Below are 16,896 nucleotides of genomic sequence, written 5' to 3'. Positions count from 1 at the left end.
CATCAACATGTGTGCTTTGTGTAAAAATAACACATTAAAGAAGTTTTCCGTTTTCGTTTTGTGTTATCTAAAGAAAACGTACATCACTTTTTATTGTATTTTTTTTTTACTGTTGCTATGTGACGTAGCTACCGTTATTGACAAACATCAGGTTGCTATGCTGTGGAACAAGAGTTTGAAGAATAGCTCTAGCAAAATAGATGGGATTTAACATGTAACTGCATTTAAAGCTTTACTGTTTCCAATATAAGATTACTATTAAACTATATTTACTGCAAATAATAAAGATTCCATAGTTGAAAAAAGGTAAATACGAATATTGGTAATTGCTACTGATCTGGTGCTGACGTTGTTTAATTTAGCAACTGTCCTACAGTACTGACTGTACAGTACATTACAGTAGCAATCATCTACTAGTACAGTAGTTGTCTACAGAACTGTAATTTAATTTTTTGAACTTGATTTGAGTGTAATTCGTGCATAATTGAATTTAATTGTAACATCATTCGTTCAGGCAAAATCTGTTACTAACACATATTTTAATGATCATGGCCTTGACTTGCAATGACTTCATGGTTACAACAGGTGCAACCACCTAGCATTCTTGGGGGCCAGCGTTGTCTTGCTACCACGTTCACTGGTAAATAAGTATCTTTTAAAGGGTATCTTTTTGCTTTTATATTGCCTGCAGCAATGCCTCCTCCAGACACCATGTACTGCGCCCAGCAAATCAACATCCCCCCTGAGCTGCCAGACATCTTGAAACAGTTCACCAAAGCAGCCATCAGGACCCAGCCCCACGATGTGCTGCAGTGGTCGGCTGCGTGAGTACCCTTCTCCAGTCTAACGGTCCTCCTCATTCCCGCCTTGAGACGATCCCAAGGGTGTCCGGCCCAAGTTGACTGGGACATAAGAATGAAATCGACATACGAATGTTGGAAGTTTCAAGTTTATTTGCCGTTTGTTTTAAGTATGGGTACAATGCCAGTAAGCCTGTAAGGAACTGGTAAACGAGAGACTCTGTTTTCTCAGCTACTTCAACGCCCTGTCCAAAGGGGACACGCTCCCAGCCAAGGAGAGGATGGAGATGCCCGTGGCCACACAGAAGACAGACACAGGACTGACACCTGGTCTGCTCAAAGTCCTCCACAAGCAGGTGCTGACAGCCACCACATACAGACAGGACGACTCAGTCCCACGATCCAGCCACTGTAGTTCACAACCAGAAAAGCCAAAGGCCTACCCAACACACAACCTGCCCAAACATCCCAGAAGTAGAGTCAGGTGGCTGAGCGGCTAGAGAATCAGGCTAGTAATCAGAAGGTTGCTGGTTCGATTCCCTGGCCGTGCCAAATGACGTTGTGTCCTTGGGCAAGGCACTTCACCCTACTTGCCTCGGGGAGAATGTCCCTGTACTTACTGTAAGTCGCTCTAGAAAAGAGCGTCAGCTAAATGACTAAATTAAGTCTGGATTTGGAGAACAGGGCCTGCTTTGGAATGTGAATGCCACGAATGCCATGTATGTTATGTGTGAAAATTGACATTTTACGTGTGTGCTTGTCGTTTTACTGCTGTGCGTGTCAGCTGTCCTCTAAAGAGACGGTTGCTAAGGAGGACCTCCAGCAGAAGTGGCAAGGCCTGTGTCTGCCCCTGGAGCAGCTGGACACATTGCTGGCACTGGGAAACTTCAGCACCGACATCACCTGGATGCATTTCTTTGCTCTGGGCTGCAGCACTCTGGGAGGGGTGAGAGGCTCTGGGCTGAACGTCTCTTTTACCTGTCTCACCTATATGACTGTCCCACTTCTTCTACCTGTCTCTCTTCTTCTACCTGTCTCACCTATATGACTGTCTCACCTCTTCTACCCGTCTCTCCTCTTCTACCTGTCTCAGCTATTCTACCTGTCTTATCTCTGTGCCTGTCTCATACATGTTCCTGTGTGTGTGTGTGTGCAGACCATCATCAGCTCTCTGAAGTTTGCGTGTGAGATCCTGACGGAGGATGAGGAGGGGGGTGCCGCCCGGATCCCCTTCGACACGTTTGTGGGTCTGTACAACTACCTGGCCCACCTGGATGGAGAGATCCCCCAGCACCAGACAGACAGCTTCCTGCACAGCCTGAGGGAGTCTGTGTGAGTGATGGGCTCTGGGTTCTGGACGGTCTCATGAGTTCTTTCTCTTTACATGAAGTTTTCCACCTGCCTCTTCATGTGTATGTTCTGCCTTTCTGTCCTCTTCTTGGCTGTCTGTCTACAAGGCCGTGTGACTCTAATCCAGATTCAATACGTTTCTCTGGCTTGCAGCTCCAGACAGAATGGTATGATACAGGTGGCACATTTCTACAGCCGTAAGAAGTGAGACAATAGAGAGACTGATGACAGGGACATGGAACAGACAGGAAGAGTGGAGTCTTTACTTTTTCTACAAATAAATGTTACTAGAACCCCCAAAGTATTGACTCATTGTATGGTAACCCCCCATAGCATTGGAACAGGAGAGTTCCAGCAGGACTTGGGGGCCAGTGAAACAGGGGTGGGGGGTAGACAGATAGATCCTCAACTTGATTTGTGTTCCTAATGCTTTTTATCATTTAATGAGTTCAGACCTTAATATGTTCTGACCATTCTCTTGTCCCCTGAGAATGGTACTGCTTACAGTTATTCCAGAGTTATTTTGCCCAAACTGTACCAATGTGTTTCTCTTTGTTATTTGTATTTAACAACTGTTTGAGTCAGGGCAGAATTTCCTGGACAAAACTATCTATGTAGTTAACTGTGCCTGGCTCCAAACTAGATTTTCTTAAGGGAGATGATGATTGTTGAGGACTGGTGTGAGAAGAGAGACAGGGAGAAAGAGGAGGAGTGGACAGCCAGAAAGGAGGAGAGAAAAAGAGGGAGAGAGAGACAGATGAATGAAGACAGCCACACAGATGGACTTGAGAAGAAGGACAGATGATAGAAGGACAGAGTAAGAAAGAACACATCTGGATGATTGACAGCCTATCAAAGGTGTAATTATACTCACATTTCAATTAGCTGTGTATACATTGAAACGCTAGACATTCTCTAAATCTTTCAGCATGGGCCTTCCATTGAGAGTGATCTGTGAGCTTTGTTATTGTGTTGCTCTCATGGAACCCTCTGTGAAAGACCACCACAGTCGCAGGTGGGCGATGGTTCACCAGCTCTGGTCTCTCTCCTCTAGGGGTCCCCAGGGAGGGATGGTGAGACCGGCTGACCTCATGGGTCTGGAGTCTGTGGACGTGACGGATCCTCCCACCTCCTCCAGCTACATGGGTCTCCCTGGCGCGGTCAGGACAGAGTAGAGGCTGACACGAGTCTGTCACACAACCACAGTGGAGGCTCCTCAGGGAGGAAGGGGAGGAGCATCCTCCTCTGTGACATGTCATCAAAATAAACATTGTGAAACTTTGAGATAAAACTATACAAAATATATTAATATTTCACAATTTTATTTATTAAAATACACAGTATTGAACTGAAGGTGTACAGCAAGTCAGCAGCACTGTCTGTGGTAGAACCATGGTCCATCCTGAGAACAGCTAGCCTACGTCCTCCTCTGGCTGCATTGACTTCAATACAAAACCTAGTGACTGGTGGGCTAAACCCCCCGTTCACAGTAATAGTATTACTGTGAATACACTGTGAGTAATACAGAGTAACAGGAGTTGGCAAACCATATGTCATTCATACACTCTCAAATACACACACACACACATACACACACACACACACACAGAAAGCACATACAAGGTACAGCCCTCCAACAGAAGAGATCATAATTTATGTCTGTGAGAAATGTGCTTCCTCTCTGGTCACATGTTGCCACTGCTCCTACATCCTGAGGACAGCTAGCCTACATCCTCCTGTGGCTGCATTGACTTCAATACAAAACCCAGTGGCTGGTGGGCTTTCTTTGTTTTTTAAGTGTAAGAGATCTCCTGTCACTCAGTTTGCTGTTACTACAATACACCCTGATACAGTTTACTTCCTGGTCTCCTGAAGCCCCGCCTACTACGTGACTCACCACTCAGTCAGAATACAGGAAGCCGAGTTCAGTGTTTCTCTGCTCACCAACAGGCTCTGAGATCCACCTTTCTGCTCCGAGAGAAAACTGGACTAAAATCACAACTCACACTGAGAAGAGAGAAATACTGCCTTTACACAACTAAAGGAGGAAATACTGTAATTTACAGAGACTTTAACTCACTGCTGACTGAATCAGTAAGTTTTAAACATTGACAGCAAAGTGAAAGTAAACTTCAGACGACAGCAGGAGGGTGTGATAAAATGGCATCCAGCTCGTCTCTCCCAGAGGAGGATCTCTCCTGTCCTGTGTGCTGTGACATCTTTAAAGATCCTGTCCTGCTGTCATGTAGCCACAGCTTCTGTAAAGCCTGTCTGCAGGAATACTGGAAGGAAAAGAAAGAAAGAGATTGTCCAGTTTGCAGAGGAATATCATCAAAGGATTCCCTTCCCCTCAACCTGGCTCTGAAGAACCTGTGTGAGTCCTTCTTACAGGAGAGACGTCAGAGAGCTTCAGCAGGGTCTGAGGTGCTCTGCAGTCTGCACAGTGAGAAACTCAAGCTCTACTGTCTGGATGATAAACAGCCAGTGTGTTTGGTGTGTCGGGACTCTAAACTACACTCCAACCACAGATTCAGACCCATAGATGAAGCTGCACAGGGTCTCAAGGTATGAATAGTAAGAACAAGATGTATGGTTTGTATATGACATATATGTAAAACAAACTCTATTACGATCAGAATCCTTATATCCTAGATATATGTTTGACAATGTGGAGTATCATATTCCATCATTCTGTCCAAACTTTGATTCTCATTCCTTCTACTAGGTTTGGTCAGACAGACACATCTCAGAACCAATTCAAATTGGAGGATGAAACACTTTTCCTTCAACCACATTTTGTTTCATTCCAGGAGGAACTCCAGCCTGCTCTGAAGTCCTTACAGAAGAAGCTGAAGGTCTTTAAAAGAGTTAAACAAACCTGTGATCAAACAGCAAATCACATTAAGGTAAAACATATTGATTAATAAAATAATATACAACTGTTTTTACAGTCACCTAGAACTCAGTATGAACCCCCATGTCTCCAGATCCAGACCCAGCAAACAGAGAGGCAGATTAAGGAGGAGTTTAAGAAGCTTCACCAGTTTCTACAAGAGGAAGAGGAGGCCAGGATAGCTGCACTGAGGAAGGAGGAGAAGCAGAAGAGTCAGATGATGAAGGAGAAGATTGAGGGGCTGAGCAGAGAGATATCAACACTTCCACACACTATCAGAGCCATAGAGGAGGAGCTGAGAGCTGAAGACATGTCATTCCTGCAGGTCAGGACTGATCTCTCTACTTTCATATGGAATGGCTGGCTGGGTGTGTTTATGAGTGTCTAACTTCATCTTCTGTATCTCCACAGAACTACAAGGACACAGTGAAAAGGTAAGTGACCTGCCTCCTGTCTCTCTCTTCTCTGTGGTTGTGAACCCAACCCCACAGCAGCTCTGACTCCAGAATGTTCTTCCAGAGCCCAGTCCACTCTGCCGGATCCACAGCTGGTCTCAGGAGCGCTGATAGACGTGGTCAAACACCTGGGCAACCTGACCTTCAGAGTCTGGGAGAAGATGCAGGACATTGTCACATGCAGTGAGTTTTTGATCAAGTAATCATCTTCATATTTAATATTGTACCTGCATTATCCTGCATTTATTGATCATGATCTGTCTTATCATGATCATATCAGTACATAAACCATCCATGACACTACAGTACAGGCTACAAACTGAACATGACCATTGTTACTTAAAGTATTGCATCTCACACCAATACCAGCCTGACATTTTGAATACAGCATGATCCATGCATGTAGAATAACAATGACACCCACATACATGATATGTACAGTCATCTTTACTGGGTTTGTCATGGTGTCAACTCCTGGTGGGTGAGGGTGTCAAACACTGCATCAACACAAACCTGATCTCTCTCCTCAGCTCCTGTGACTCTGGACCCCAACACTGCCAACCCACACCTCATCCTGTCTGAGGATCTGACCACTGTGAGATACAGTCAGAAGAGACAGCAGCTTCCTGACAACCCAGAGAGGTCTGAAGACTATAAATGGGTCCTGGGCTCTGAGGGCTTTAACTCAGGGACACACAGCTGGGATGTTGAGGTTGGAGACAGTACAGTCTGGAACCTGGGTGTTTTAACAGAGTCTGTCCAGAGGAAGGGAGTCTTACAGGGTGGAAGCTGGGTAAGCTTGTTCTATGATGGTGAATACACAGCAATATCCTCATCAGGTCAAAACACTGCTCTCACAGTGAGACAGAAACCTCAGAGGATCAGAGTGCAGCTGGACTGGGACAGAGGAAAGCTGTCATTCTCTGACCCTGATAGAAACACACGCCTACACACATTCTCACTCACCTTCACTAAAAGTGTGTTTTCATTCATTCGAAATAGCTGCATTCTCCACCCTCTGAGGATCTTACCAGTGAAGACCTCTGTAACAGTAGAACAGCACAGTCATTAGAGCTGGTACCACCTCTAGCTGGAACAGTAGAACAGCACATTTGTGTGTTTACAACCTTCCTGTCATGAAGGAAAACAACTTCTAACATGAGCATCCAGGTACAAAGGTCAATAGGAGTTAATTCATTCTGAATAGCTAGATAACAACATAATGCTCTACTAATACAGTATTTAGATAATCACAATAGCAATATGTGTATATCTTTATGCCAATAATTTCCAAATCAAATGCTTAGTCGGCTTTCTCAGTTATTCTACTTTGTATATTTGAACATGAATCATCTCTTTATTCAGCTCTCTAGTTTGTTGTTGTTCTAATAAAACATTGTCATGATGTGGTATATTATTGTTTATCGCTCACATGCTCCTGAATTTGATTCATACAGTTCTCTCCTCCACTAGTAGAGGGCAACATCGTTCAGCAGATTATTTCACCAGTAAACAGTTTCAACCTTGACAAACCAATCTACATAACTATTGAAGATCCTGTAAAGTAGGGTGACCAGACGTCCTCTTTTACCCGGACATGTCCCCTTTAGAGACCTAAAAAATGCGTCCGGCAGGGATTCCAAAATTGTCCGGGATTTTGCCTCGTCGGATATTTGTGATTCTCTGGGTCTTTCACAAACTATTACGCCATTACAAGTTTTGGAAAGGGTATGTCCCTTACGTTCCACCTTCTTGCGCGAGCTCTGGCCCCCCCCCCCCTCCCCTCCCGTCGACACGACGAAGTGTCCTCTTTTTTACAAAATGGTCACCCTATGTAAAGTGGAATTGAAAATGAGTTTTAAGTTCATCACACCACAGAAGAATGTGTTGTTAACTACCCGTCCAAATTCGAATGAAAAAAAACACAGACAAGTTTGTTAAATTAGGCTTTGAAATCGTGAGAAAAACAGCAGTCTTCTCTGCTTGAGACGGGGGGGCGTGTCGCCTGAAGGAGCTGAATCTCCGCCCCCTCGAATTTATTGAATTTAGCAACAAAAGCAACACTAGCTAAATCAATTGCAGATATCAGAACAGACCTATCTGCAGTCTCTGAGTGTTTTATGTATTAATTACTTTGTCTTTGCATTGTACCAGCTGAGTAACAGAATGCAACCGTCTGTGATCTGACGTAGATAGGTCGCTATGACGTAGATCGGTCGGGTTTTGGCTCCGCCTATACAAACCTGAGCTGAAAACGGAAGAGAAACTGTTCAACTGTCTAACTCCACATTTCAGTGCGACAAAGTTTTGGCTCTTTGCACATGCTTTCAGGAACTCATTTCACACGTTTAAAATGTACTGAGAAGCAAATAATGGAATTTGGTTTACAGGATCTTTAAGCTTTTGGTAATAAAACAAATTGATTATCAACAATAGAAATCTGCAAGCTCTGGTAGATGGACTAGACTAGGTGGAGCTAGCAGCTCCTTGTAGCAGGTGTTTAAATTCAGCTTGATGGTTCAGTGGAGTCAGATGGCTGAGCGGTTAGGGAATTGGGCTATATTAATCAGAAGGTTGCCGGTTTGGTCGCCGGTTTGATTCCTGGCCGTGCAAAATGACGTTGTGTCCTGGGCAAGGCACTTCACCCTACTTGCCTTGGGGGGAATGTCCCTGTACTTACTGTAAGTCGCTCTGGATAAGAGCGTCTGCTAAATGACTAAATGTAAATGGTTCAGCTGCAGACAGGTCCCAGGTTGGTCAGTAGGATGTGTGTGTGTGTGTGTGTTTCTTAACATTAGAGAAGTGCAGAGTGATTTAGTGTGAGAGGGAGAAGACATAAAGAAATCCTCCTGCTCTCCAGGCTCCAGAAACCAGCTGCTACCACCTGCAGCTGCTTCACTTTGTCCTGGACAGCAGCACTCTGGGAGGGGTGAGAAGCTCAATGGCTCTCCTACCTGTCTCACCTCTCTTGCCTATATGACTGTCTCACCTCTTCTACCTGTCTCACCTATATGACTGTCTCACCTCTTCTACCTGTCTCACCTATATGACTGTCTCACCTCTTCTACCTGTCTCACCTATATGACTGGCTCACCTCTTCTACCTGTCTCACCTACATGACTGTCTCACCTCTTCTACCTGTCTCCCCTCTGTAGCTGTAAATCACTTTGTCTCATGTCAGTGAGCCAGTGTATCTTTGTTGTAGTTCTAGTATTCACCACTAGAGGTCATGTACTGTCTTGATGTCCTGTGCTTCTTCTTGAGCTGTGTGTTTGTGTGCATGTGTGTGCGTCCGTGCGTCGCATTAAGACAGGGACAAACGCTACTATTAATATCGTGCTTTCAAATACGATGATGCAGGTAACAAGCCAACCTTCCTGGTTCCATCTAAATAGGCCTAATGAAACTACTACTAATAAATAAATAAACAAATAATTAATACAATTCATAGTTTACCCACCTCTAATTTGACCACTACAGCCCTGGTTGCACGCCTGACTTTGAGACAAAGGATGCAAAATTGAGCTGACACCTGCGCCTAAAAAGACACGGCTGAGATTTGAACACAGAATCTCCTGTTTATTAGACAGGCTCTTTGACCAACAGAGCCACGGCTCCTTGATTCATCAGCCAAGACGGGCTCAGGATCAGTTTTCTCTTTGAGTAGGTGCTTTGAGGTGGGGTCAACAGCATCTTTGAAAGACACCTTAGAAACATATGCCCAACATGCAGCAAAGGCTCTCAAGGCACCACAATGAAGAGATTTTCCAGCTTCTTCGAGTCTGATGGCGGTCTAAAAACTGTAATAATAGACAACGCAGACAATGCTGTGGGTCACAATGACCCCGAGACAGCGGGAAGGATAAAGAAATACAGATAAAGCTATACAGACAACGAGGACAGGGTGAGGGTTAAAGCAGCTCACTGCTCTGTACACACACCCTTGCTCCCAGCTTATGAGAAGCACTTGTTCTCTTATCTTTTGCAGAAGGCACTGCGAGAGAGAGAGAGAGAGAGAGAGAGAGAGAGAGAGAGAGAGAGAGAGAGAGAGAGAGAGAGAGAAATTTGACAGTGAGAGAAGGAGACAGAGCAAAATTATTATTTTGAGGGGGCACAGCATTCCATTTGCGCAGGCATTGCCCGCCAATTCCCCCCCTTGGAGCCAACCCTGCTCCCCTGTCTTTATATATAACTTTATGATTTTCTGTCTGAGGCAGAAAAGGTGTGTCTTTTTGCAGATTTATCGGACTTCTCACCCTGACAAACCCACTATATCCTCTGGTTGGAGTGCCCAGGTTATTAGTGGTTCATTTCTCTGTCAAGCCTTACGGACTCACAGAGATGTACAGATTCACAGAGATGTACAGGCTTCTCTCTTTTAAAATGTGTATTTTCTTTATCACCCGCTGCCCAAGCGGGAAGCAGACAGTGTCTATCTCTGCCGGCCGCGTCTACCACGGTTAGGTGGAGTCGCAGTGTTCCACAATTACGATGCACACGCTGCTTACACAGTGAGGCTCGTTGTAAAACCTCCCTACCTCAGGGCTAGTGCTGACCTTGTGCAGGCAGCCACAGATAAGATTCTGGGCGTAAGGCCAAAAAACAGTGCATCTTGACTTCTAGCTCAGGTCTCTGCCTGCGAAGGAAGATGCCTGCCTCCAGGTGGCCTTTTCCCTCACTCCTCAGCCTCTGTCACCCAGATCTCAGGCTCAATATCTTGTATTGTTTAGTGGTAATAATAATAAGTCAACAGCTTAACATGTGATTTCCTGATGGAGGAATCCTAATAATACTAACAATAACAACAGGTTTCCTCCTACCGGAGGAATCCTAAATATAGCTGCAGGCAGCAATGGCAGGTTCCTCCTCAACATTGCCAACTATTTCAAAATTGACATGACATATTTGTGTACTAAACATTGTCAAGAGTCTTCATATGAACTTGTGATTTAATCAGAGTATTAGTTTATAACTAAAGGATGTGTAAAGCAATATTTTAGCTTATGGTATTCACCTCTCTGTCACCAACTGTCTCTGGAGGGGGCATCCCTCACCAAATTTCTTTGAGCAGGCCCATGCTTTCTTAAAAGCGTAAGTCTAGTCCTTAGTGTCACTGTGTCCAAAAATTTGATAAAATGACCAAGCTGTGTTTGGTTGATTCAACTTTATAGTTCTGAAGAAGAAGACCTTCTGTTTCTTTTAACAGTAGTATTAGCTGTGGCCAAACTAGCCACTGAATGGCTACTAGGCCACCAGCCTTTACTTCAAGCCAAGAAGTGAGGGTAGGGGCTTTGTATCCAACAAATGACACCCCTGAACTTTTAAATCAGATTTATTGGCCGACTTCAATTGTAAATATCCTATGGCTTCTTCTCCAATTGGGTCTTGATATAATGCCATCTAATATTTTCTGCCCATTCTACACAATTTTGGGGACTTTCCACACCAGCACCTTTTGCCCAGGTCCTCTATTCTGCCCGACTACACCAGTTATAATCAACAATCGATAGGTTTCCTCCTTACGGAGGAATCCTAATAATAAAACTAACAAAAACGCAGCTTAGCTGATTGGCCCCAAATTATACTCCTTGCCTTATGTAAACATGAATACCATGTCTTAAATGCTGATACCATAGCACAATAAAAACTGTACTATCATTGTTTTCATCATAAGTTCATACCATTTTGCAACTAACTGACAAATATCGATATAATTATTATGTAAAAATCCCAATGCACATACTAGCCATAAGGAGGTATCCGATTTTTCCCCTAGTAACCACTGGATCATAGGAACGTCACTTAAAAACCTACAGCCATGGATTGGATGAGATGTGAGCTTCTTGGACACTCTGCTAAGGTCCGTCATCCTAAAAGTAAAGACAGACTATTGTGAATGGAGCAAAGCAGTAACATTACTGGGAAAGCAATAAATATAACTGCCATGTCAATTGTGTTCCACCATAATGTGATAGGAGTGAGGAGTTATCTAGATCAGAGGTTCCCAATCCTGGCACCCGAGCCTCTCTGCCCTGCATGTTTTACATGTTTCCCTGCTCCAACACACCTGATTCAAATGAATGGTTGTTAAACATGCAGGGCAGGGAGGCCCGACACACCTGATTCAAATGAATGATCGTTATCCAAGCCTGATAACGACCATTCATTTGAATCAGGTGTGTTGGAGCAGGGAAACATCTAAAACATGCAGGGCAGAGAGGCCCGGGGACCAGGATTGGGAACCCCTGATATAAATGATTTAAATGGAACTGTGCTGTGTCAAAGAAAAACTAAGAAGTATCTCTTCATTTGACCTTCATACCATCCACACAGTTGTGTTCTATTGCATAGTTTGTGCCTTCTATATTTTCAGGAACCAACTTCTTCAGGCTGTAAAAGTTATCTCTGATGTATTTAGCAACTGCCAATCTTACAAGGCCAGTTATTATGCATAGTAGGGTTGGTCGATAAGAGCTTTTTTTCCTATCATCAACCGTCTCTAACCTCACTAATTAGTCCGTTCCACCTTATATTTCAATCCTGGCACCACTCGTGCATATTGTGAGAGAAATAAAAAGCTTCACTTGACTTGTCTCATCCCTCTTGGACTCCTTTGTTACTGTTCCAGTTATTTGTGCAAGACAGGTAATGTCACTTTCATTTAATAAGAAACATAAGACATTTCTATTATGTTCTCTTTTTTACTATTCTTGTCCTCAAGACATTCATAACATTTCAGTATGTGTTTACATTTTATCATAGCAATAATCATTTTTTTCTATTAGAATGGTTACATCTGGATCTTTATACAGTGTATTCTATTAAATTGACATGGATATCAGTAGATGACTTGGTTTTCCTTTAAAGATTTAACGAAAACATAACTATTACTAATTGCCAAATAAATTGCATAATAACAACATTTTCAACATATGGTTTGCTTTGACAATAGTCTAAACTGCTGATCCATCCAAAGTTTTAAAAATCCAAATGATTCTCCTTAAATAAATTGCACTTTCTGGATCTTTGGATCCCTGAATGCTCTGGATCTCTATCACTTTCGTGAGAATTTCCAGCAATAATAATAGATGTTAAATATAAAGATTTGAACATATTGTTCAATTTGAAAGCAAAGCGTTTCTTTGCAAAAAGACATGAAAATGTTTTCTCTGTAGATATTAGGCACATTTTTATATAGTGTCATATAGAGGCAAACCAATTTTTTTAAATGGTATTTATTGGATTATTTGACAGCACATTAACAGCACATTTCTATAAATGCATCACTGGACCAATTTTTTAAATTGTATTTATTGGATTATTTAACAGCACAGGCTGTAAATGCGTCACTGGACAGATGTTACAAAGTCACCCTGAAAACAGAATGGCCTAGACTGTAGCCTAGCCTGTAGCCTATACTGTAGCCTAGCCTGTAGCCTATACTGTAGCCTAGCCTGTAGCCTATACTGTAGGCTAGCCTGTAGCCTAGCCTGTAGCCTATACTGTAGGCTAGCCTAGGCCCCTAGGGGTTCACAAAATTCACTGTTTGGTTCGATATGACACAGTCTTAATATTCAACTTTTTTGCTGACACTGACCGCTTGCTCGACTATACAAGAAAGACAATCTGATTGCTATTGTGTGGCTTATCACACTGAGCTTTTTAGATTGACTACCCAATTCAACAGTAGGGAAGAGTTTACTGGAGTTTAAAGTTGCTAAAATTATTCTACTTAATAACAGGTTTATGGGGCATTTGCTTCAAGTAGAGGAGCAAGAGGTGGGGGCTTGGACGAGGCAGGCAAAGCGGACGCCTTTTAAAAGTATGGAAGGCCAATAGTGTTTAATGTCTTAAAAACCTGTGTTAACACAACAAATAATGTGTGAACACATACCATTTGGTTGTGTTAACAAGTATTATTTTTATGCTTTAACGTTGAAGGCCATGCTGCAGGGTTCATTTTCCAACGAATTTGCGCAATTTGCTTGACCCCGTCGGGTCCCGTCGGGTTCGGTCAAAGATCTTCAGCTCTAGTAGTTACCAAGGAGAGGACTAGGAAAACATTTTAGGGATCAATAAGTGGAAGAGTGGCAGCATCACAAACACCTTAGGGTTCCCTCTGGCCTAACAACAACAACATTCCCGAGTAACAGAATTGGGTGGAGCAAGACAGTCTGGGTTTGGGTTACCCATGACCCCCTAGCGTTACCCCTGACCCCCTAGGGTTACCCCTAACCCAGTCTGGTTCATGCAGGACACTCTGAGACCTCTGCGCTGTCAGTTAGCACCATTGTCATTTACAGTCCTGACACTCCTACTTTACAGCCAGTGCGCTCTGTCATTGACACAAGATGCTCAGTATTTTCTTCCTGTTGCTTATACCTCCCGAGCATCCACCCTTGGTTCTCTGTACCCTCTACCTAAAGGGTAATGTGTGTCGTAGCTCTCTGCCACGGATGTCAAGACTGTCTTAGTTGGGTTCGGCAGAGCCAGTGTGAGCAGAACCATGCCAAGATTAGTGTATTTGTATGTGTTTATTTTCTCAGTGTGTATTACATACTGCTGAGTCTCCTGTCTGAACCATAAAACCACATCCTATGGAAACAAAATATGTTCAATATGAAAGAATACATGAGTCCACAGACATGCAAACTTACAGATAACAACAATACAATAACAATCGAGAGCATAGGTTTGATTTTCACTTTGGTAAGGACATAAAACACAAATGCAGTTTTTTAATGTGATTCATGTAATATAAACATTATGTTCCACTCACTTATTCTGTGCAGTCAGACATCGCTATGTAAGTTAATTACATGTCTGGTTTGTTTACTATGCAATTCAGTGCCATACTTACGCCACGTGCAAATGCAGCCCCTGAAGTGGACGCTTCTTGCCTTCCTCTAGTGCTCAGTGTGTAAGCTCTGTAGCCGTTTACAGCCTGACTGAAAACCTTTTCCCTCACCAGGAGGGAGGGGTCTGTTGTAATTTTTTCTTTGCTAAATGACTAAATGTAAATGATTATTACATTTACATTTAGTCATTTAGCAGACGCTCTTATCCAGAGCGACTTACAGTAAGTACAGGGACATTCCCCCGAGGCAAGTAGGGTGAAGTGCCTTGCCCAAGGACACAACGTCAGTTGGCAACGTCAACTGGCAACCTTCGGATTACTAGCCCGATTCCCTCACCGCTCAGCCACCTGACTCCCCAATAAGCCCATAGTATTTTTTTAAAAGTAAAATAAGATGTTATGTTATTAGTGAAAGTGATGAAGTGAAAATAAATCAACACTTACTCATTTGTCACAAGACTAAAAAAGAATGTTGTGTTTTGTGTCTCTTCAACAGTAAGCCCTGGATCACCATGAAAATGAATGGAAGGACATTTCACAGTAAACAGATACATTGTATTTTCCTCCTGCTCCTGTGAGTATTAAATACTGTAAATTTGATTAATTTGTATTTCTTAACCTCTAAGTCACCTTTTTCACTCACTTTCTGGCACAAAAATGACACCCACCCCATCCCTTATTTTTTTGTCTAGGACATTCTATCATGGATGCTATGGTACAGCAAAATACTTCAATGACCAAGAAACACTTGAGGAAGAAAACTTAGAATGGATGACAAACATCAACAACGACATTGAACTTTCTAAACTGTTTATACCTGGCACACATGATTCTTTAGCTCTCTATGGTGGGCCTGCTGCAAAGTGCCAATCATGGAACCTGGAAACTCAGCTTAAGGCAGGTGTTCGGTATTTTGATCTCAGGGTGTGGAATATTTTTAATAGACCAACAAAAATGATTCTTACTCATGGTCTAGTCATACAATTTAAATTGTTGTCTTCAGTATTCCAGGACATGGTGCAATTTTTAACAAAATATGAATCTGAAACTATTTTGATTAGAATAAAGCCTGAATTGTGGCATAAGAAGGATGTAAAGGCCAACACACTTACCTTGCTCAGCACATTAAAATATCAAAAATATGTATACCCGCCTTTGAAGGGTCAAAGCCCGGCTGAATCTCCAAAAATGAAGGACGTGAGAGGCAAAATTGTATTTTTAAAGTTAAATGATGCATTTGATTTTGGAATACCTTATACCACCACACATAAGTCAGGGGAACACAAAGTCGCTGACATTGAAGATAAATTTAATATGGTCTTAGGTTACATAAACACCCAAATGACCTCAAATGACAAAACAACTGACATTGACGAACAAACTGAAGAGGATCAGGACCTGATACTTACCTACTCCAGTGGAACTGGCTGGCCGATCGGGAGGCCTTTGTCAACCCCAAAGAAAATTGCTAAGGACATCAATAACCAACTGGCTAAGAACCTAAACGAGTTGTCAACTACAACTGTCCTTCATGGCATCCTTGCCATGGATTTTCCTGGGCCAGATCTCATCAAAATTGTAATAGATTTCAATAAGCCCCATCTAGTAGACAAACCGGGTACTAGCAATGGTAAAAGGTCACTGAAAAGAGGGCAAGCCTAGAAACCGATCAGTCACAGTGCTAAAAGCTTGCTCGTGCCATTTACAAGGTGTTTTCAAATCACTGATTTGTCACTCCATAAAGATAATGCTGCTTTGCTAATATAATGCTTATAATGCTGAGTGTATGCAGAGAGGAGCATGTGCCATTCAATAAGTAATTTCATAATTTGTTTGATGTAATTTGTAACACTGTCAAATAAACTTAAACAAATGCTTAAACAAGATACTGAACTACTGTCATGCCTCAGCTGGAAGGCCTTGGTCATCCTTAGAAATTGGTCCTCCTTCATTTCAGATCCAGTTCATTAAGTGAGGGTCCTCATAGGGCATATGTAGTGTGACAACCAAAATGACACTCTTTGCTTGACATTGCATATCTTGAGTTTGCATCCCGGACTTGGAAAATGTGCTGCAATTATACTGTAACTAATTATAGCTAATGGTACTGGATGACAATGCATGTTAACAACACCATCAACAAAGTGTCCCAAGAAATAGGTTTTATAATTTGCAGCAAGGCTCACATGCAGGCCAAGGCAGTAGGCCTACATCATCATGGTCTTTTCTAAATCAGACCTCATTACAAAAAGTCAACCTTTTCCCTTGAAAAGTAAAAATCACGAGGCCAAGAGCCAGAATAAGTGACTAGTCTGAAGTCTCTGTTAGCTGCGTACTTTCGCAAAGATGATTGTGTAACACAGAGCCATCAGACAAACCAAGGTACCAGTCTGACCACCAAAGCAAACCAGACGGCCTGGAAAACCACAGTAACGCCTGGGACACACTGGAGAGGCAGCTAAATCCCTCAGAGCGTTGTGGACGTCCATATGGACGTCGTCGCTAGGGGGAGTCTTCGCATGGACGGACGGCGATGGCAGA

At 42.9% G+C, this 16,896-nt stretch overlaps 3 protein-coding genes across 3 annotated transcripts; all 3 read left to right on the top strand.

Annotated features, from left to right (window-relative positions):
- The first annotated feature begins 208 nt into the window (after positions 1-208).
- Positions 209-2,358, top strand: ropn1l (rhophilin associated tail protein 1-like). Its single transcript, XM_067251397.1, has 6 exons — positions 209-306; positions 692-824; positions 1,033-1,156; positions 1,585-1,746; positions 1,957-2,132; positions 2,304-2,358. Exons 2-6 carry the CDS (start codon positions 694-696, stop codon positions 2,356-2,358), a joined length of 648 nt encoding a protein of 215 aa, XP_067107498.1. The 5' UTR covers positions 209-306; positions 692-693.
- A 1,742-nt stretch (positions 2,359-4,100) lies between these two features.
- On the top strand, positions 4,101-6,858 carry LOC136957450 (E3 ubiquitin-protein ligase TRIM35-like). Its single transcript, XM_067251386.1, has 6 exons — positions 4,101-4,715; positions 4,961-5,056; positions 5,138-5,368; positions 5,455-5,477; positions 5,563-5,681; positions 6,029-6,858. The coding sequence occupies exons 1-6, from the start codon at positions 4,311-4,313 to the stop codon at positions 6,568-6,570; spliced, it is 1,416 nt and encodes a 471-aa protein (XP_067107487.1). The 5' UTR covers positions 4,101-4,310; the 3' UTR covers positions 6,571-6,858.
- A 5,273-nt stretch (positions 6,859-12,131) lies between these two features.
- LOC136957931 (1-phosphatidylinositol phosphodiesterase-like) lies at positions 12,132-16,160 on the top strand. The gene is made up of 3 exons (XM_067252150.1): positions 12,132-12,143; positions 14,852-14,929; positions 15,048-16,160. Exons 2-3 carry the CDS (start codon positions 14,868-14,870, stop codon positions 16,015-16,017), a joined length of 1,032 nt encoding a protein of 343 aa, XP_067108251.1. The 5' UTR covers positions 12,132-12,143; positions 14,852-14,867; the 3' UTR covers positions 16,018-16,160.
- Positions 16,161-16,896: the final 736 nt, after the last annotated feature.

Source organism: Osmerus mordax, chromosome 15 (genome assembly GCF_038355195.1).
Source record: "Osmerus mordax isolate fOsmMor3 chromosome 15, fOsmMor3.pri, whole genome shotgun sequence".
Classification (NCBI taxonomy): domain Eukaryota; kingdom Metazoa; phylum Chordata; class Actinopteri; order Osmeriformes; family Osmeridae; genus Osmerus; species Osmerus mordax.
Note: the sequence above shows the minus strand (reverse complement) of the source record. Positions and strands in the feature narration are given on the sequence as shown.

Coding starts and splice junctions, on each gene's coding strand:
- ropn1l (XM_067251397.1), top strand. CDS start 694: ATGCCTCCTCCAGACACCATGTACTGCGCCCAGCAAATCAACATCCCC. Junction 1,747..1,956: donor GCTGCAGCACTCTGGGAGGG/GTGAGAGGCTCT, acceptor GTGTGTGTGCAG/ACCATCATCAGCTCTCTGAA. Junction 2,133..2,303: donor CACAGCCTGAGGGAGTCTGT/GTGAGTGATGGG, acceptor TCTGGCTTGCAG/CTCCAGACAGAATGGTATGA.
- LOC136957450 (XM_067251386.1), top strand. CDS start 4,311: ATGGCATCCAGCTCGTCTCTCCCAGAGGAGGATCTCTCCTGTCCTGTG. Junction 5,057..5,137: donor AAACAGCAAATCACATTAAG/GTAAAACATATT, acceptor CCATGTCTCCAG/ATCCAGACCCAGCAAACAGA. Junction 5,478..5,562: donor TACAAGGACACAGTGAAAAG/GTAAGTGACCTG, acceptor ATGTTCTTCCAG/AGCCCAGTCCACTCTGCCGG.
- LOC136957931 (XM_067252150.1), top strand. CDS start 14,868: ATGAAAATGAATGGAAGGACATTTCACAGTAAACAGATACATTGTATT. Junction 14,930..15,047: donor TGTATTTTCCTCCTGCTCCT/GTGAGTATTAAA, acceptor TTTTTTGTCTAG/GACATTCTATCATGGATGCT.